Here is a 21,555-nt window from a genome sequence, read left to right as displayed (position 1 = left end):
ACTATTTTACGGAACGCCGGAGGCGCTGTGGAGCCGCGTCCAATTCGAGCTCCTCTTAGTCTCGCTTTACTACAATATGTCGTGAACGTACCAATCATATGTTATTGTCTGTGAAGAAGACCGTCGGTTTGGAGTAATACTAAGTGCTTGAAAGCAAAGAGTCCTGATTTTTTAAACCAAGAGGTAAACAACAATGTTTTTATTTATCATATGTCTCTTTAGTCACAAAACCATTTTTTTGTCATTTGGCTATTTTGCAACAGGTTGCCAAGTGCGGTGTTCCACTTCGGCAAGGGAAGTGACCAGCTAGCCTCTTAGTTAAGCTACTTTAAAACTCAGCGTTTTACGTAAAACGAAGCTAAAGTTAAGAGTTAAGGCGCGGAAACTCAGTCGTTTTTCTTGTGTCTTGTAGTATGAAACGTAATGGTATTTCTTGTGCCTTTTGTGTTTTAATATTTTAATATCGTGCCTGATGACTTGTTCCGATATTATGAACGTCGCTTCTTAGCCTGGTACTGGGCCGGACAGGCGTTGCTTGTGTAGGTAGCGTAGCTAGGTTATCTCTTCTAGTTAGCCGAGTAGCTAACCTAGCTAGCGCTGAAAGGGCAAACAGTTTTGCCAAGTTATAGCTGCTTGTTGCCAACTATTAAAGCAGCCTGTTGCTTGCATCCTGATAACAAATTGCCTTGCTAGCTACATATACGATTGGAGTTTGGGTGAATACTGGTGAATACTTGGATTAAAAAAATAAGAGTTTCAAATATGTCATATTAGGTTTATCAAAGGGAACGGAATTCATCGGTGACTTAAACGTCCCACTAAGGGGTCATTTAGAAACCGTACAGTTACTTTTGTCAGTAAAAGCCAATGGGAATAAAAGAGATTTTTATTCCATTTTATATATCTGAAAAAGGTTCGTAAAATATTTCGCTAGCGGTGTTACGTTCTGTAATTTGGTGTTGCTAGCTAAATATTTGGCTGAAAGTAGAGGCTCTGGCAGGCTCGACAGTTAATCACGCCGTTGAGATCGTTACCCGTTATTGATGAACGAGTACTTTAATAAACATTTGTCTTCGGTGATTAAACTAAGTTCCTAATGTCTGGAAACCAGTGATGAACAATGATTTATGGTCTGGAGTTTATGGTACAGAAAATGCAAAAATGACTTCATAAATTCATGTAGGGTAATTCTGAATACTATTCGCTGTTGATCCTTTGTGGTCAACTGTTGAATACGTCTTCTTTATACACTGAGCTGCTCCACTGTGCTCTTTGGGCAGTAATCTTGAAAACAGGCAGGGGGAATCCTGTCGTGTTTCCTCTAAAAACTACTGGTCCTGGAGGCTTTGGTTCTATAGAACTTTCAGAACAATAAAAGGAGGCAATTTCCGTGGAACCCTTGTGATATGTTGCTGAATGCCAGCATGAAATTACATTGTTTTCAGACATTAAGCAATGACACTTGAAATTGACACCACATTAGAACTTGAAACTAAAGCCAGTTCCAAGAGCCTTGGCTCGTTAGTTTGGTTTTGCACAGCCACACCCCTGACAAAGGACTCTGGAAGTTGTATTAAAAAGTCGTTGGTTCCTGAAAGCACTAAGTGATTGGTTATAAGCTTGAAGAGAACAGGAGAATGTCTTTTAATTTATTGGCAGCCATTGGGATGTTTGCTGACAAGCCTTGTAACCTGTCCTACATAGTTCTGCATTTTCTGCATGAAACAATGTGGAAGTTGCATCTATTTACAATGAGAGCACTGTCACAGACGACTGAACATATGTGGCTGGACCAACTGATTTACCCACTTTAAAACATTTTAAAGGTTACCTTTACACTAATTATTCGGATTGTAACAGTTTTTCAAAACAAATCTATAGCAAAATGAAACATAGATATCATATTTCTTTAGCACTTTAAATGGAGGCTAGGTGCTGTTTCCAAAATGTTCTTTTGTTGTCAGCTGATCTGCCCAATAGTTTTAGTCTGTAGCTGCCAGGTGAGCAGGCTTAATTTGGCAGAGCTAGACTACTCTAGGTTTAATGTGTAGTTGCTGTGACTTTAGCTCATGCTAGACCCTACAGAAAAGAATTGTATTTATTCATAGAGAACAGAATGTTAACTAGTAGCCAGTATAGTAGCCCAAATTATCTTTTGTGTGGAAACTGAACCTAGCCTAAGTCATGGCAGTGTACTTTCATATTACCTTCACTGCCAAACTCTGTTGCAGACCAATATATGTCCAGTCAAAACTCAACATGATACAAAGGTTTTTTTCATTTCCAGTGTGTGGAATTGTTTGTCAGGAGGATTTCTGGAAATCGGAGTCTTTTTATAACAGGATTGTTTTTTCTGAATTAAGGGACTTCCTCCGTCATTGTTTGACTAGCTGGTCCATTGTTTTTGAAGGAGTTTAAAGCAGAACACATCAAATGTGAGGTTAATGGCATCTTGTTAGTGGAGAATTGGGTTCTTAACAGGATTTACATTTACAGTATTGCTCATGTCATGTAGGTGCTACTATATCCATTTTTCTTTTCTCTCATGTAGAGTTGGTAGACACACCGGAAAAGTAAAGTATAACAGCCTTACTGAGGTATGTGTAGACATTCAATCTGAGAGGATAAGTGGGACGTGAAGATGGGTCCACTTGGCACACCCAGAGTGATGTGGCACAGGACTGGGACTTGGGCCAATGTTGCACGATCCAGCTGTTTTCCCTGAGGAATTCTCAATATGTGCTGTCTCTGTTTCCTTGATGTACCACCACAGAGAGGAGTTAACAAGCTTCTGCTGTCCATGCCTCATGCCCCATGCCCCAGTGTACACAGCCAAAATGCCTTAGGCCCACTGTGCTGTCTAGCTGGGCTTTTTCCATTTTGTTTTTAAGAGGCTCAGCAGAGGACAGTAACATAGCTCTGCTTTGAGCCCACAACTGAAAAACTCCAGACACTTTTCAACCTGTTTAGATCAATTATGGTTCAAGTGAACCTGTTAACTGCAGCACAATCAGTATCACCACATAATTCCCAGGTGGTGTTGAGCAGTATTTTTGTGCTGTGTTTGTGTAGAGGAAGCTTTGGGAATAGTTAAGGGCAGGCACTGTGGGTGATCTTTTGAATATTGATGTTTTCAAGACGTAAGAGGCAGACAAGAGAAGGCTAGGTTTCTCACCTCTTGATCTTTTCAATTATTCACTACCACCACCGACTCACATTTGCTCATGTGCACACACCCAAATGTTGGCTCTTCTCTGGGAAAAAATCACATGAAGAAGTTTGCTTATGGTTTACATATTAACAGCCTTGCACTATTTGTCAGAAGCTGAAGGTCATGGTCTGGTTTTACATGAAGAACACCTCTTTGCTTTTGGAACTTTTAAATTTTGTCGTCCCTCTTTTTTGCTGCACTGGCTATTCAATACAACAGTTTATCATTGTGTTCTTTCACCTCTCTTGACCTATACTTGACCTGTACATGCATAGGATTTGATTTCAGTGATGTGCAGGGAGGCGAACTCTGCGGTTTAGACAGCAAGAAATGGAATCCCACAGTTACAGGCTATTTTTTTACATTTTTGAAACTTTCAGTAAATCATATCAACTATTAACGGGCCTTCAATAAATGTTGATAGATACTGTGTTTAGAGTTTTCACGCAAGTATGGTCTTTATTGCATTGGTCTCCCATTTAATGTCGTCATCACCTTTTACATTAATTAATAAAGTAAAGCTTATGTTTTGTTTAGTGCTGTACAAACCTCTTCTGTACAATTCTATATCTAGTTTTTAACACTTTGTGCCTTTAGATGCACCTGTGCATGTACTGCATTAAAGTGTCGTTTGTTTTTTTTGTTTTGTTTGTTTGTTTTTTCTGCATTCTCTCTCTCCCCCCCCCCCCACTGTCACTAGGGTTTCATCCCCACCTGCAAATACTTCCTCACTCTTGTTCCCCTCCTGGTACTCAGTGGTACTTGCCTCAATGTTGAGGCTCTGAAATCTGGAATTTTTGGTACGTGAGCATGGGGTGCTGGAATGCAGAGCAGGAGCATTGGTTTAGATAACGATCCTCTTCTGTTTCTCTTCCACAGCCACATTCATGGAAGTGGCAGCTCGGGAACAGAACTTGTCAAGCTAGCATTTTGAAGGTCTGAGAGGCAATTTAACTTAGGCTTTTTGCAAGTCTGTTAAGTAATTTAAAAGCGCTTCACTGACTGTAAGGAAAAGAGAACTAGGCCTATAGGTGACTATTTTTTCACTTTGCTTAGAGAAAAGGCTATAATGTAATTTTCTGAGAGTGGCCAATGCAGGAGCACAGTTGAGAGGAGTAAGAGCACTGTTGAAAGGAATATTTAGAGGAGCTGGCTCTTGGTGACTTTGCAAGTGCTTTGTCCTTCTCCTCTCCTACCACTCCTCGGGACATGCTGTTTCAAGTCTTTAAGTGTAACTGGTCTACCCAGTACAAGCTGTACGTTAATGTCACCGGGCCCAGAATAGAGCTGCCTATCTTACAGGAGTGCTCCGCATTATTCTTGTCTTGTGCAATTGGATTGTTTGGTTTAGCTCAGGTCCTGCATGAGGAGATAGCAGGAGTCAAGCCAATAGAATGGGTCCCTGAGACTGAGATAAATAGTGCTGGCTTTGATACTATAGTGAGACATGGGAGAATAGCTACACACTTTTTAAAATAAGGGAAACAATGTCATTATAGCAGTGCAGGTAATGATAGTTATTAGTAATAGTTTAAGCTAATTATATTGCTATTGATTTGATATTTGCATATTAGTTAGGCAAATGTATGAGGATAAACTATGGTATGACAGTACACAGAAATGTCTTTATCACTAGCTTATGCACTGTGGTTTTGCAGAGTGATTTGAGACTTTAACTTAAAAAAGGTGTTAAGAAAGATTAATTTATTTATAGTCCATACTTATGCCTTATTAGCTAATTCTAGGCATGGCCTACATTTAGACTGTGTCTGCTAAGATAAAATTTGTATGTCATCAGGGTCTATCATAGTGTTGAGAGCAGATTTTTTATTTCCCCCTCCAGTGTGGAAACCAGGTTGTAAACACCAAACCTACTGATGCTCTCATCTCAAAGGCAGGGCTGGGAATGGCCCACACACCACCTCGGGGGTTGCCCCTCCACCCCTCTGGTGCAAACACACCTGCACACAGTCATGAACCTGCCCAACCAGCTGCTCACTCAAACACCTCCCGCTATAGCTCACTACCTACCATGCTGCATTTCCATTTAAACTGGCAGTACAGTGTAGTATGTGATTTAAGAAAGGCAAATCCTATCTTCAAACACCATAAAAAGCTTTAAAAAAACAGCATAAAACGTTTAAAAGCGATATAAAATTTCTTCCAAGAATTTGGGGCGAGCATGTACGCTCTGTAGCAGCCAAAAAGGTTGGCATATTGCAGCATGAGCAGGCCTAGCTGGGCCAGTCTGGCGCTGAGTGGAGCAGAAGGGTTTGGAGTAGGCTACTTAAGCTTTGGAGTGGCAGATGGTTCGGTGCTGTAGTCTGTTTGCGTCTTTAGCCATTGACTGAACACTGCCTCATAGAGGGGGTTGGGATCCTCCACACATGATTAGGCTTGTTGTTTGGAGGCTGGGTGGTGTGTGGTATGCGTGCACACATGTGTGAGGCAGCATACATTATGTCACCTGTGAGCAGCATAGAGCTTATAACAGTTCTGTCTTCTATCTGCCTCTCCCACAGAATGTGCACTGCTGTGATGTTCTGTGCAAGCTATTGGCTTTGTTTACAAAGACAGTTTGTTTGCTTTGGCTCCCACTCTGAGTGTTTGTCAAATTGGCAGCAATGAAATCCCAATCAGGAATCAATGAAATGGAGCAGCAACCACCCTGTGACTCACCAAGAGCAGAATAAACAAGATGATGATGTGGTTTTTAATTCTGGTGGTGCTAGTACTGGTGGTGTTCTTAAGCCTCTGTTGCAGTACCTGTAACAAGCCTGTCTAATAGAAGGTTTGGTTTCTTTAAGGTATCTCTTATCTTAAACCCAACTGTAGTGACCTCACCAGGAGTGCCTAAATGTTTGTTGACATCACATCTGGAAAATAAGATAACAGGTTTATAGTCAACATGTCTCTCAATGTAAGGAGATTTAATGCTGTAAACCTCTTTACTGTTCTGAAAAACTATTTGCTTTTCTTTTTCTTTTTGCTTTTTTTAAAAAATAATATAGTCCACTGTATGAACATTAGTCTACCTTTAAATTCCTTTCTTCTTTGCTTCTTTCTTTCATGCTTTGCTCTTAGTATGAGTGCAGTGCAATACCGAAATAACATTTATTTAGATTTCTTTCTTTACATTCTGTCACGCACACTCACTCTCAGACACAATCTCTCTAACGCACACCCCTCACACCCATACATGTATGCAGTGCTTACAATAGACCCCTTATTTTAATCTGAGGAATGTTGTTCCCAGGCTGCTTTGCATTCCTGCCATGTGCATGGGATTGTTCCTCCATCCCTGCACCGCCCTGACCATAGAAACATTAACAGGAACTTGAGCCGGGCATGCCTGCTTCCAGTTCCCTGACAGATGTTGTCACAGTCCTGAGCACTAGTCCCCAGCCCATTGAGAGATCTGGGGCAGTGAGCCTCTTTCTGCTCACCTTGGTGCACACGTGAGGTGCTTTTTTTTTTTTAATTTTTCCCTCCTTCAGTTCTCAGGCTTCCAGACCTCCTGCCCACTAACAAAGCTGTTGCCATGGCGGCGCATTGGGCAGTCGTGCGGCACAGTAATCTCTTCCCAGCAGAGAGGGAGAAGGGAGGGGCAGAAGATGGTTGGGTGTGTGGGGGGGCAGTCCATTAGAGAGAGTGAGGGGGGGTGGGTCAAATGAGGGATGGTGTATGAGGTGAGGCAGGCACTGTTTGGAGAGCTGATATCAGGACAGCAACTCCTACTAAATCATTGAGGTGCGCAGAGGCCAAGCCAAGCCTGAAAAATGCAATCGGAAAGGTTCGAGTAGCGCGGAGTACATGTCAGAGCCGCTAACCCTCTGGTCAGTGGGCCAGCTTCTAGTCTGAGTATGATATTCTGTAGATAGGGTCCACTGCTTCCACATTGGCCTGGGCTGGAAGTGGCCGGAAAAGACAGGAATGTGGTGAGCTGTGGAGGAGGGGTGAGGAGAAGGACAAAGGTTATCCATTATCCATGCCTGAGTGTCATGTGACCAGTGTTGCTCCCATGGGATCACTTCTGCCTAGTCTGTGTCAAAGGCAAATTTTGTTCGGTATACTACAACATCCAGTTGGGCGAGATATACTTTCACTGAAGTGTCTTTTTGTGCTCTCCGAATCAGATGACTTTGGAGATGACCGAGCTTTGATTTATTTTTTTTTGTTGTTGTTGTTGTCAGTGGGCATAAGAGGACAGTGGAGGATTAGATCTAGTATGTGCTGGGCTTGGACACTGGGGGCTGGGGTGTTGAATCAAGTGTCCTCTGTAATGCAGATAGTAAAAGGGCCAGATAATGGGCAGTGCTGGTCTGTCTCACACAGCTGACAGCAGTGTCTGGACCCCAAAGCTTTGTCCAGCCTGTCAATGGGGCATGAGAGGAGTGTGATTGAGCGGAGACTGCGCGTGTGTGTGTGTGTGTGTGTGTGTGTGTGTGTGTGTGTGTGTGTGTGTAAGTGCACACACATGTGCATGTTAGTGTTTGTGCATGTGCACCTGTGGCTTATTCATTTTGACTCCATCTCCTGGTTCCTCAGTGACGTCATTTGTATCTGGTACGATCTCTTTGACGAACTAAGTAGAATGAATATCATTGTTTGCAGATACCAAATGTTCCGCATAAAAGTTCAACAGTCCTTTTTTTTTGTTAATGCTCATTTGTGAAACCTCTGTAGTGGTTCCTTTCACTCTAAGAACTCCTTCTCCCTTCTTTCGTCTCTGAAATATTCATGCTGAAGCCAATTACCTCAAGAAGTAGTAAAGAGTACAATACAGGCCATGTGAAATGGTTCAGACATATCCAAAGCATTTTAGTTTATAAATACATATGGCATTTATCATATACTGAGAACAGTCAGAGACAGGAAATTTTGGAAAGGTGTAATGCTTGTTTTAAATTTATCTAAGAATGCGTAAATATTAAAATGATTTAAGAAGCATATAATGGCTTGTAAATCTATAAACATCAATATTAAGAGTATCATTTAGTGATTGGTATCAGTAACTCAGTCAGCCCTCACCATAGGTTTGTGTAATTGCAGTAAACACTGTATAGTCCTTGCAATGTGGGCAGGTTGAATTCTTCTTAACCTGGTTCTGTTTCCTGGTCATTGCAGGTGGAGCTCCCTCTCTGGAGCCAGTACTGACCCCACTCTTGGCAGCCATGGCCCCAGCCTCCAGACCATGCAAAACCTTTGCCTCCTAAGCCTCGTGCCACCTGCCTCCACGCCCCCGCACTCCTGCACCGTACTGTACGCCCGCAGGCCAGGCAGCACAGGTATGATGACCACCTCCCACATGAACGGCCACCTGACTGAGTCTGAGGATCGTGCAACAGGAGGGGGCAGTGCTGCCGAGGCCCCACGTGAGATGGCCGTGGACTGCCCGGGCGAGCTGGGCACTCGCATGCAGCCTGTGCGGCGAAGTGCCCAGCTGGAACGCATCCGGCAGCAGCAGGAGGACCGCCGGCGCAGGGAGGAGGAGGGCCGCAGCCGCCAAGAGCTGGACGTTAACTCCTCCATGCGCCTTAAGAAACTTGCACAGAACCCCAAGGTGGGCATTGACAACCCCACCTTCGAGTCGATGGAGGGCGTCGGGGGGACCCTTGGGCAGCTGCAGGGCTTCAGCACGGCCCCCAAACTGCTGGGTGAGTTGGGGTCATTGGCCCAGCCCTCCGGGCAAGCTTGCTGCCCACACTGTTTTCTGAGTGGAACCACTGGTTACAAAATACAAGGCAAAGGGAGATCATTTTGGAAGTGGGTTTTGAATGCTGATTGCACTGATACTGGTGATCAGACAGAAGGGCTCTTGTCCACAGAAACCAGGAGCAATGAGTGAGCTCATTCTTATCTGAGGCAAAGCAGGCCAGTGAGTCATATCACTGATGGTGAAGAGCAATCAAGATGCAGGGAAGGATTTAACTTAACAGAAAATGAAGAAGGAGAAGAAAAATGACAGTACATGTCATCTTTCTCTTGATTTTTATTTATTTATTTTTTTTAGTTGCTTTCTTTTCCCCCATTTTCAGTGGTTATAACTTATTTTATTATTTCTCTGTTGATCCCATTACTTTCTCATTGTTCTGCCATCTGGTCTGAGGGAGAGATCTGACTTGAGCTTGATGTGATGTAGGCTGGACATACACAGTTTTTCAATGGGGCTTTGCTGTCAGGAAGATGTGATCTGGAGGGGAAGACTGAGTTAGTCTGGACTCTTGTTTGTAATTGTTCGTGCGTGGGCACAAGAGTGTGATATTGTGAATTCCTCAGAAAGGGAGCAGAGGAGCCTGTGAGGGGGAGCTTAATTAAAAAACCTCTTATGAGACATTCTGAGTCAGACCTACACTGGCTGCTGTCTGCATTGTTGGATTGCTTCTGTAGTTTGGTTATCCACTTTCCCCACATTCCTCAGCTCTTACTCTTTAATGCTTTCGTTTATGGTCTGCACTGTGTTGAGGGGGAAACTATTCTCTCTGTCCTCTGAAAAGATATCCCATTAGTGACATAATAGTTTGAGATCCACCATCAGCCACCCACTTAGGAAGTAATGAAAGAGCACAAATTAACTCCCCCTTCATATGTATGTATGTATGTATGTATGCTCCTCCTGAGCAAAAGTCCTTAGTCCATAGCCATTCTCAAATAACCTTTGTGAAGAAGACAGACTTAAAGGTTGAATTTGTATTGAATGTGTATTTTGTATTGAGATTTTTTAAATTCATTTTTCTTTTGTGGTAATATGACTACATATTTAGGTGTTTCATAATTAGGGTATTCTTATGCCGAGCCAGTGAAGCTTTGTTAATAAATGGCATGTGGAGAACAAGAGTAGTGTCTGTTTGTGTTCATTTGTTGTGCACTATTGGTTGAGAGGTATGTACTGTGTGTTTTGCTGTTTCCAGCGTAGGAATTGTAAGCTGTTTGCTGTAACCTTTCTTACATGTCATTATTATTCATATTTAGCTAAATGGATTAATAAGATCAGCCAAACCTGATTTTGTGTGTGTGTGTGTGGGTGTGTGTGGGTGTGTGTGTGTGTGTGGGTGTGTGTTTTAACAGAGTTAGAGGAGCTGCTCATGTCTCTGAAGCAGGTGCAGCACTGTCTGGGGGACCCTCAGAGTCAGGAGGATGTGGAGCTGGTGCTGCAGCTTGTACAGAAGCCTGACTTCCAGAAGGCCTTTAACATCCACAATGCAGTAGCTCTGCACATGAACCGGCCCTGCCCACCCTTTCCTCTCACAGACCACGCCCAGAGCCTAGCACATGAGGTCAGCACTCATGAACCTGTGGTGTTTAGTGCTACTGATTTATTTTAGAACATTTCAAATATTACTTACCGCTGTTATGCTATTGTAATATTTTTAAAGAGGTAACTAAAGTCTAGCACAGGTCCAAGGATGAATGGTTTTAGCCTCTTGTGTCCAGAAATCTTTAAACTGTACTCAGAGTCAAGGGTTTTCTGGTCAACAGATTAAGGTAAAGAATTAGGATGAAAAAACAGGTGTTAAAAGTGAATTGTGGCTACCCCACTGACTTACGGTTACTTTTATTTGCAACTTGGCTCTGAGCTTTATGAAGGCCTGCTGGACATTCTTGATGCTCTACTGCAATAACAATAACAAGCAAGTACAAGGCAATACTACTACTACTACTACTACTACTACTACTAATAATAATAATAATAACCAACTTGGAGCAAAACAGAAAAACCTGAAGGTCTGCTCAGTTTCCTTGGACCCTCCTGTGCATATTTTAGCAATATTTTCTAGTATCTCAATATGGTCATTCAATGGCGATCAGCTGCACAGACACTAATAGCATTTCTTAGAAGGCTTTCAGATATCTAAAATCTAAGTTATTTACTTTGATATGTTTTACTCCAAATTGTTTATTACATTTGGTTGGATCTAATGTAATGTTCAGAGGATAGGAACCTCATAATGGATATGCTTGCTGTCTTTCAGCACTTATTAATCAGGGCTGTGGGAGAAAAATAGTGTTGTGTGAAGTGTTGATGAGTGGCCAATCAGCGTGCTGGCTCTTCTGTTGTTGCTCTTCCTCTCTCTGCTGCTAGGCATCACCAGGCCTGGTGCAGCTCTGTACGAGACCTCATTAGGGCCTGAACCCACTGACCTGCCCCGTGCTCTCAAAATGCCGCCTCCCTGTAGGCCAGAATAACCACACCAAGAAGGCTTGCACTGCTAGTTACGGTTCTTGGCTAAAATGTAACGTGCAGCATAGACCATAAAAGCCTATAAACACCAAATTTGACAGGAAGGTGCAGCATGTGTGAAATGACTCAGTGAAGTAAAGGGACCTTTATTCGCCTGATGGTGGTACTATAGCGCAGCATTTTATGTTTTGGTCAATATCTGTCACACCGTAAGGTGTAGAAACAAAATTTTGCTTTCACTGAACTCCTTGGCTCAAGCCACAACAACAATTAAGCTCTGCCCACTTAGATTTTTTTTCCTAATTTGCATATGCAAAACCTTTTTTGAACTAGTTCTAGGTTTTTTCCAGCCCTTTTTTTCATCAAACTGATGTCAATCAATTCAGAAAAATGTGAAGCTAAATAATTATCAAAAATATTTTCAAAGTCTGGCTGTAACATGTAATGTAATCAACAGCTCAGAGGCCAGGCTTCATTTACTTCAAGAGCTAAATCTCAACAATGGTTTCATCAATCTTCATTAAACTTGATATGCTGGTAGGGTAGATGATTCTGCGGTCACATGTCCATGCTGGTCAACATTGTTCAATAAAGGGCGCTATAACATGGAATTAACTGTTTCTCATCAGCCATTGGTCACATCAAGCCAGAACTTGATATGCAGCATCGGGGTGTTAACTTCTGTCAGTGATAGAACAGAGACTTACTTAAACAACAAACAACATTTCTTGGCTATGAAATATAATCAGCAGCCACGGCGGTTAGGCCTCATAGGCTGTAATCTGCATTTTATTATTATTATTATCATTATTATTATTATTACCCTATTCTTTACTTTGATGTCAGTTGACTTACTGATTAGAAATATAGAGACTTGTACTCTGCATCAGTGCTTACAGCCTGTGTGGGTGCTTTCAGCCTTTGTTAGTCTTTTTCAGGAGTGTCTGTGCCTTGATCTTTTTTTTTTTTTCCGCCCCCATTTCCAATAACACTGCTTTGTCGGCTACAACCCAAAGCAGCTACCTACTATGTGAGGTTGTTGAGACAAGAAAGATTTTCTACCAAATATTTTTAGTTATTGTGCATAGAGTTGTGGGAGCATTTGTAAAATATCCTGGGTGCATGGTTCTGATCCACTGGCCTCACGTGTTGGCCTTGGCCATTCATTCACATGTTATTCACTTTCTCTTTTCTTATAACTGAGAATAACTGAGAATATTACATCTTATCAAAAATTCAATGTAAACATTTCCAAACAAATACTATTTTTAATGACTAAAATTCACTAGAATTTTCACTAGAATCTCAAAAAGGTATCAAAAAGGAGCCAGAACTAAAATGAACTTTATTAATTACTGTACATAAAGAATACAAATTAGGTGGAGTGATGTCACAGGATGTGTGAAGTGATTAGAGGCTTCATCACATCAATCTAAGCCTGGTGCATGAAGAGCAGGTCAGTGGGCTCCCCTCAGTATGTGGTGTGGTAATGCATACACCGACCCAGTTGAGGACGTGCCTGCTGTGTAAAGCTCAATCTAAGTGAGGCTACTTTTCAGTGACCAAGAGCTGAGATGAGCAGTGCTTTAGTCAGTTAGCCTGCTTAGTGTAGTTAGTTAGTGTAAAGACACTGTCGTCGTCGTCCGTTTCCCCCCCCCCCCCCCCCCCCCCACAAAGGTGGAGTGTAGAGCCTGTGGTTCCTCTGTATCAGAAAGTAATGTACATACATATTTATCTCATGGGTTTGGGAAATAAAAGACCATTCTGACATGTCACTAAAAACAAAGTATTCATCAACACGCAACTTACTGCTTTACCAACAGACTACTTGAAAGTATTGACCCTCAAGATATTCTTGTTTGCTGCACATTTACTACTTTTAAATACATTTAAAGTGTTTACGAACCCTCCACAATTTGTTCATCTTTAAGATAAATCTAGCAGAGACACTCCAACAAGCATCTTTAAAATAACATTTAAACTCACATGTACAGAAGTCAGCAACAGTGAGTCATATCAATTTAAAGCTTTAGGCACATGTTTGACATTATACTCTTGTGAAGCTTCTCAGTTTTGACCCTGATTGGCCTGCACAGCTTTTAAACCTTTACAAATAATGCAGGTTTTAGTGTTTACAAGGTGGACACAGCTAAATAAGCCAAACTATCTCATAGGTTTGGGAGTTAAAATACCATCCTACTATCATGTCACTAAAAGCAAAAAAAGTGATCTGATCTTTTTAAGCAGCAGTTACACTCTAATGCTCTGTCAATTCCAAAGAAGCTTTATAGAATTGTGCAATTATGGGAAGCCAGCATAAATATAGGCTGCAAAAAAAATGCAAAATACTGTTTCTCCATGACCAATTGCTTCAGATTTTACCACTACTCTTAGACAGACCCAATGAACTATAATGTTGTACATTGATAACAGATATAGTAAGTTTTGTACTGATTCATAGGCCTTGTGTGACTCCAGTGCCTCATGGGCTCAAGGGCCTATACGTGCTTGAACCCCCAATTGCAGCTATATTTGTATTTATTTATTATTTTGCTTATCAGCAGCCAGCTTTCAAATGTAGTCCAAGGGGTGCTGGTGTAGAGCTGGGGCTATTGGCAATGTTTCTCGACACCATGAGCACAATCGTGTTTGTGTTACAATACTCGGACTTCTCTTTTTTCACTAAAACCTGTGCCCTTTTCCAGTCCATTGAAAAGCCGAAAACCAGAAACCCAACCCCAACTTGTCCAGGGGTAATTTAATTCCAGCATTACGACAAATGCTGTCTCTGGCACAGACAGCCCATGTTCACTGATTTCCTTTATCCATTGATCTGTGTTGTTTGCTATGTTTTGCAATGAACAGCACTGGACAGATTAATCTAATGAGGTCATAGTGAACTTCCTACCTTTTAGCCTGTTTGGCTGAGTTGTAGGAAAGATATTACTGGTGTCACACAGAGCTCAAACCCTGTGTGCGTCATGTGCCTTGAATTACGTCTTTGCCTTAATGGTCTGTTACCTGTCAGCATAGCTGTCTCCTTGCACTTCTGACCTCGGCTGGCCTGATTCATATAATGCTCAACACCCCACTGGTAACTCTGGTGCCATTTTCTGAGACCCTTCTTACACTCCCCCCCCCCCCCCCAACACACACACACACACACTGCACTGACCTCATGTTTTAAGGCTAAGCTCTCTGTCCTTAAACATTCTATGGCGTAAAATAAATTAAAAAATAAATAGACATGGAAACCCAGAGCTCTGATCTGCCCAGTGCTTTCTGACTTCATTGTGCCAGCCGTGCAATGATGTGAAGCCACACAGCCAGTGTGGAAAACTGGCCTAGGAAGGGGCTTTAGAAGCCTTATTAAATCAAGGGGACTAGTGGGTGGAGAACCATGAATCCGAATGCATTTTTAACCAAAGAGATGCTTGCTGAAATAAGACTCCATGTGAATTTATGGCATAATTCAAACACACACACTTGTTTCTTTAGAAGGTTTATTTGGATCGAATACATGGACATTTGCCATTTTATGATCTCATGTATGAATACAGTGGTTTTATTCATATGTGGATAGTTTAATTTTTTGGCATTAAATTTTTTTTTTTTTTATTTAAAGAGATGAATTCATGGTATAAGATGCATGCAGCTCAACATACTGTAATGAATTCATATCTTTAAGAACAGCTTACTTAATCCACTTAAAAATGATGAAGGAGCTCCAGATGAGATGTTCGTGGCTATTATGGAAATTTGTATATGCATGCGATTAAAAACAAGGAACATAATGCAAAGTGCAGAAATATGAAGAAAAATTGTGTTTGTACACAATTCTTTTAACAGAGTCATTATTGTCACTGATATATGGACCTGGAAATCTCGTGGTCTTCTTTTTCCTGCGTGCTGAAATAAAAAAACTCATTAATTTTCAGCCTTTTTATTATATTCAGGTTTAATTTTCATTTTCAGGAGTTTATATGCTTTAAATCTATGGAGTGATATCCTCCATAGTGATACGCTTCTCTGTGCTGAATTATTGCTATACACAGCTTGTCAGAAGATGTAGCACAACAGAGCACTTTAGGTCCCCTAATAATGCGTGATTAGGACAATTCACATAACACTTGCATGAGGATTTGAAAAAAGTTTGTTTCTATCTATCTATCTATCTGCAAACAAAATCAAATAAGATTTTGCTGATGACCTAAAAATGTGCTTTGTACATGAATTCAAATCCCTTTAAAGCCCTTTTAACATTGTTAAAACGGCAGCAGCCACAATAGAAAAAGAATATCTTTACCTCTTCATTATCATCCCTGCAGTGTGAGCTCCTTACTTAATGGGGCAACTGAGTGAGTGAGTGTGTGTGTGTGGGTGTGGTATTTAGCTGTGTTGTCCTCTCTCTTAGGTTCAGGCCATGCTTCACAATACCTCCCAGAAGGAGGGACTTGAGCTGAGTGCCCTGCTGAAAAGCCCTCACATGCAGGTCAGTGGTGTTCCCAGCCTTTGCAATGGCATTTCCTGGGGTCATGTAAAGATTCCATATCCTGTGTCTTTAATCCCAGCTCTCATCGTGAAGTTAATACAGTTAGTTTGAGATCCTGACTCTCAGTTGTGGTGACCAGGTCACTTGATTTCATTTGTCTTTCTTCTATAGGCCTTCATGCTGGCCCATGACAGTGTGGCAGAGCAGGAGATGCAGCCCGAGCCCCTGGGGCCTCTGGACAACCCAAGCGAAACCCTTGCGCAGTGGGGAGGCGAGACGGTTAAGATTGTACGCATAGAGAAAGCCAAGGACATCCCACTGGTGAGAGAGCCTGCCATGTGTGCCCTTCAGCTTTCTCCTACTATGTGGAAGTCAACCTTAATGTAAAGTTGTGTATGTGTGTAGGGAGCCACTGTGAGGAATGACATGGACAGTGTGATCATCAGTCGCATTGTGAAAGGTGGAGCGGCGGAGCGCAGTGGGCTGCTCCACGAAGGCGATGAGATTCTGGAGATCAATGGGGTCGAGATCCGTGGCAAAGATGTAAATGAAGTGTTCGATATCCTGGTAAGAGGACAGAGATACTGGGATTTGGATTAGGATAACAACAGGAATGGAGCACTAGAGTTGCGGAAGGCCTTGACGATAATCACCAAATCCAATGAGTGGAAAAAGATAAACTTTAACCTCATGTTTGCTAAGTGGTCCATCTCTATGTCCTCAGGCGGAGATGCATGGCACGTTGACTTTCATTCTGATCCCCAGCCCACACACCAAACCTCCTCCCATTAAAGAGACTGTGGTGAGAACTGTGTGTTAAACCAGAACGTAGATAAATGTGTAAAATGTGACTGCTGCACTTTAACTGTAAACTATTTCACTCTTTGCAAGTTAGCTCTCTAAGTCCTCAGTCCATCTTATGTTCATTTTTGTCCACCCCCCTTTTTCCATACCGTTGCTTTATCTGAGATTTACCTCTGTACCTCAGGTGCATGTGAAGGCCCATTTTGACTATGACCCTTCTGATGACCTGTACGTGCCGTGCCGTGAGCTGGGACTGTGCTTCCAGAAGGGGGACATCCTCCACATCATCAGCCAGGAAGACCCCAACTGGTGGCAGGCTTACAGAGATGGGGATGAGGAGAACCAGCCATTGGCTGGCCTTGTACCAGGTATTAGAGGATGCATGTAGTGATCGATTATAGATTGTCTTTGGTAAGTTTTAAACATAACAGCATCTCTCCTTTTTGTTGTTGCTGGGATTTTGTGCAATATCATGTAGGCAAAAGCTTCCAGCAGCAAAGAGAGGCCATGAAACAAACAATAGAGGAGGATAAGGAGCCTGAGAAATCAGGTGAGCACTGCTACACGTGCACGCATGCATGCACTCTTCTTTATTCGTTTCAGTTGTTCCTTTATCCTCACACACAAACATAATGGTTAGGTTAGATTAGTTGTGAATGCCTAATGTTCTGAGTGGTTCATTATGGGCTGTTTAGGAAAGCTGTGGTGTGCGAAAAAGAACAAGAAGAAGCGGAAGAAGCTCCTGTACAATGCGAACAAAACCGATGGTGAGACGTGCTCCGGCTACTAAGCTCATCACTCTGCAGGCTTCATTTATAAGGGTGGAGACACATCTGTCCTTTCATAATGCCTACAAATGCCTTTTCCGTGTCTTTTTGCCTTTCGGCCTTGGCGTCTGGTCGTTAAGCAATTGCTTTGTATTTTCAAGCTTTCTTTAATTGGAGGAATTGGCGGTGCTGCATTGCAGCTGACCTAGTTAAGGGCCTTTTTCAGATGTGCATTGGAAAGGTCTAGCTATTAGGAAAAGGGGTAAGGACTCTATATAAGGGTTATGCTGTCCTCTCTGGATTCTAGCAGATTAGCCCTTAGATATTTGCTGCCCACTTAGCAGTATGCAGTTAATTGTAAATAATATTATTTTTTTATTACATTGTGTTTATTTTTATGAACTTCATTATGATTTCTAGGAAACATACTAGACAAGACCTTGAATAAATGTATTATAAATTTACATCTATAAAACTGTTGTAACCTCTTTCTTTGCCTCTTAGATTATGACAATGAGGAGATTCTCACCTATGAGGAGATGGCACTATACCATCAACCAGCCAATCGGAAGCGCCCCATTGCTCTGATTGGCCCTCCAAACTGTGGTCAAAATGAGCTGAGACAACGACTCCTGTCTAGTGACCCTGGCCGGTTTGGAGGTGCTGTTCCTCGTAAGTACTGGTCATTTGGTGATTTTGTATCTGTATGAGTATCTGTGTGTTGAAAAGCAAAACACATCATCTGATATACCCAGTAAGAGATTTTTCCCAACAGACACCACACGGAACCGAAGGGATGGTGAGGTGAATGGCCGTGATTACCACTTCGTGTCCCGTCAGGCCTTCGAGACGGATGCTACAGCAGGGAAATTCATTGAGTCTGGAGAGTTTGAGAAGAACCTCTATGGTACCAGCACAGACTCGGTGCGACAGCTTATCAATAGTGGAAAGATCTGCCTCCTGTGTTTGCACACCCAGGTAGGAAAGTGAGAAGATGAAGAGGGAGCATAGAGGTTGTGGACTGTTACATTATAACATAAGCTCATTAATGAATGTTAACCTTCCTTAGTCTCTGAAGGTATTGGACTGTTATAATGTAACATATGGTCATCAGTGAATGTTGTCCTTCCTTAGTCTCTGAAGGTATTGCGGAGCTCAGACCTGAAGCCCTACATTATATTCATAGCCCCACCCTCCCAGGAACGACTGCGTGCCCTCTTAGCTAAAGATAACAAGAACCCAAAGGTAACCTATAGTTTCTCCCCTGCTCTTAAGGGGAAATGTAAAAGTACTAGCATGTTTATCTATAGTATTAGCTAGCAGGGCATGAAAATGTAGTCATATTGGATGTCTTTCATATCTTTCTATCTTCCATTAGTTGTTAGCTATGCCAGAAGCTATATAGTTTGTCAGTTGCTAATAATCTGTAATCGCCTCACATTCATGCTCTCCTCTTGTCTTCTGCACACAGCCTGAGGAACTGAGGGACATCATCGAAAAAGCCAGGGAGATGGAGCAGAACTTTGGTCACTTGTTTGATGCGGCCATTGTGAACACTGATCCAGACAAGGCCTACCAGGAGCTGCTGCGCTTGATCAATAAACTGGACACTGAGCCTCAGTGGGTTCCTTCATCCTGGCTGCGCTGAGATGATGCCACACAAACACACATGCGTGGAGACAGATTAAAATGAATCTGCTATATGTGGACATTTTATTGTTTGGTTTAGTGGACTGTGTGGCTGGATGAGTCATTGTTGGCCATATCGGATGACTACTTTTTTACGCTTAACCACAGCCTGAATACTTAGATAATAGTATATGCTGGAAAGAACTATGTTTCTACTCTGTTGACTCTAGACTGGGGAAATTCCACATTTTTTCCCTTGATGATTGAAATGTTTTTCATTGTTGTTGTTAGGGTTGGTTGTTTTTGTTTGGTTTTTTTGGGGTTTTGTTTTTTTTTGGTTGGGTTTTTCCTTTCTTGCGCTATCTAAATTAACAACTCACATTCCGGAGCTGTGTAAGAAATTTAATCAGCACTTGCTAGCAGCAATAGAGTTCCAGTGCTCCTATTCTGCTTTTGATGACTATTTATAATTGTAAATATACCTGAGGTATTTTTTTTTAAATGTTGACAAGAGATGTGGTTCTGTGATTGTTACCTTTTCAAAACTCTGAAAAGGGGAGAGCATCGCTATGTTCTTGCAGCCCAAGATGTGAGTCTTTGCAAGTCATTAGTCAGGTGGAGAAATTACCCCCAAATTGATATTACAGTCCAACAAAATATTTTAGCTGTTTGAATTTAATGTTTATAACAGAATTTGATCAGTTTTCACTTAGTGAGAGCCCTTGTGCTTAATTCTAAATTGGAAACAGAGATTTACTAAGCAGACGTCTGTTTCCCTATCACTGATGAACTGAAGATCCCCTGAACAGACTGTTGAATGACCGAACAGCAGTGTCCCCCTGTCATTGTGCTGATTTCCTGTCTCAATTCTGTTCAAGTACTCTTGTCCTACAATAGTTTACCAGTCAGCTGCTTGTGGGAGTTTTATATTGCACTACAAAACTACAAAGAATGCTAGCAGGCAAACATGTAATGGATATGTGATTCATCTGGAAACATTTGAATTCCCTATAAATGGGTGGCCACTGGCCTGTAGCACATTACCAGTCTGCAGCGCAGTGGTTGTAAAACTTTTTTCTGGGTAAGTTTTGGGACGTCTTTGATAAAGGACAGTCATGGGTGAATCCCTTTCTCTAGACATAAAATGCTAATGCATGGAAAAAAAGGCAAGTTTTGTCATGGATCGCTGAGCTCTCATGTGACACATTGCTGTGATTTGGTGGCCACAGGCTCCTCACATCTGAAGAACATGACTTCAGGAGCTTCTGTGCCACTCAGAAGGATGAATATGGAAGAGGCTGTAACAACTGTCTCTGTCATCCCATGTGACATAGCTTTGTGTTCCTATGGCAGCAACCACTGTGATTGACACACTACAGTTGGAGTGATTAGTAAATATTAGGTTAAGTCTGTTTTATTGCTCTTTATCCCTGTTTGTTTGTCTGTGGGTGTGTGTGTTTGTGTGCTGTCTGTCTCAGTATTCACATGCACTTCCAGGACTCAGAAGTGACCAGTATTGTAATCAGTATTTTATAGCAATACAGTGAGGTTCACCTACTGAGTTTATAACCAGCCTAGATTTACAACTTGCTACACTTTCAGAGGATGTCCCTTCATTTCTTTGAATAACTGCAAAATGAATTTATGAATCTTTTGCTGGATATGATTCTGGAAGTCATTATATTAAAGTTTTTTTTTTTGTTTTTACATGTGACGAGTTGGGGCTCAAAATTGTGTAGTTCCTCATAATATTTAATTGATCAAACTGAAGTTCCTTCATGATACTCAAGTGCTGTTTTTAAAAAAAGGCACAAATGTGTATGTGCAACCTATGGTTCTTCCTGTGTGAAGAGCATAGATGATAAACGTCTAGGAGCATCAGAATATTGTATTCATTTGTTTAAGAATTGTGTGCGCCTGTTTGAAGGAAAGACTCACTAAAATGCCGAATGCAGGCAAGTTCTCCTGTTAGTAAGCACACACTGGAAACAGCTTTAGTGACATTTTTAAAAATAATAATCATTCTCTATTTTAAAAAGAACCTATATATTTTTATGTATAAAACTCATCCACACAAAGTACCCCCTTAGGCTAGCTTTCCTGCACAATATTGGTTCATGTTTTATACGGAGTCGGGTCAGACCCATTAAACTGCTGAGCTATAGGCCACATGCAATCTAGTTTCATGCCATTTAACTGGAAGTAGAACTAATGAATGTAAAGTAACAACTGCCTTTCTGTTTGAAAAACCTTTTGTATGAATTATACATGTGAATTATTAAAAACCAGATTGATAAAGCTTGAGTTTTGAGTTTTTAATGACGGCCACTGTCTTTCACATAGTTGTTATTTAACTGTCACAGTGACATACTATTGGCAAGTTTCATTACCTTCCTGAAAGTGTGAACTTGGAGAATAGTTATCTGTGTGTGTGTGTGTGTCTGTGTGTCTCTCTCTCTCTCTCTCTCTC

The 21,555-nt window shown here is 41.7% G+C and overlaps 1 protein-coding gene across 3 annotated transcripts; it reads left to right on the top strand.

Annotated features, from left to right (window-relative positions):
* The first annotated feature begins 45 nt into the window (after nt 1-45).
* Nucleotides 46-21,383, top strand: pals1a (protein associated with LIN7 1, MAGUK p55 family member a). 3 transcript variants are annotated; one of them, XM_081722015.1, is made up of 15 exons: nt 59-183; nt 2,552-2,597; nt 8,339-8,868; nt 10,280-10,488; nt 15,808-15,885; nt 16,057-16,206; nt 16,291-16,452; nt 16,610-16,687; nt 16,874-17,057; nt 17,168-17,239; nt 17,385-17,456; nt 17,961-18,128; nt 18,232-18,434; nt 18,591-18,701; nt 18,928-21,383. In XM_081722015.1, the coding sequence occupies exons 3-15, from the start codon at nt 8,406-8,408 to the stop codon at nt 19,102-19,104; spliced, it is 2,127 nt and encodes a 708-aa protein (XP_081578141.1). In that variant the 5' UTR covers nt 59-183; nt 2,552-2,597; nt 8,339-8,405; the 3' UTR covers nt 19,105-21,383. The 3 variants fall into 3 exon arrangements, with proteins under 3 accessions (XP_026869871.1, XP_081578141.1, XP_081578140.1); XM_027014070.3 differs by lacking the exon at nt 2,552-2,597 and having other exon boundaries at nt 46-183; XM_081722014.1 differs by lacking the exons at nt 59-183; nt 2,552-2,597 and adding an exon at nt 7,641-7,777.
* Nucleotides 21,384-21,555: the final 172 nt, after the last annotated feature.

This window comes from Electrophorus electricus, chromosome 10 (assembly GCF_041902795.1).
Source record: "Electrophorus electricus isolate QZ-2024a chromosome 10, ASM4190279v1, whole genome shotgun sequence".
Lineage (NCBI taxonomy): Eukaryota > Metazoa > Chordata > Actinopteri > Gymnotiformes > Gymnotidae > Electrophorus > Electrophorus electricus.
Note: the sequence above shows the minus strand (reverse complement) of the source record. Positions and strands in the feature narration are given on the sequence as shown.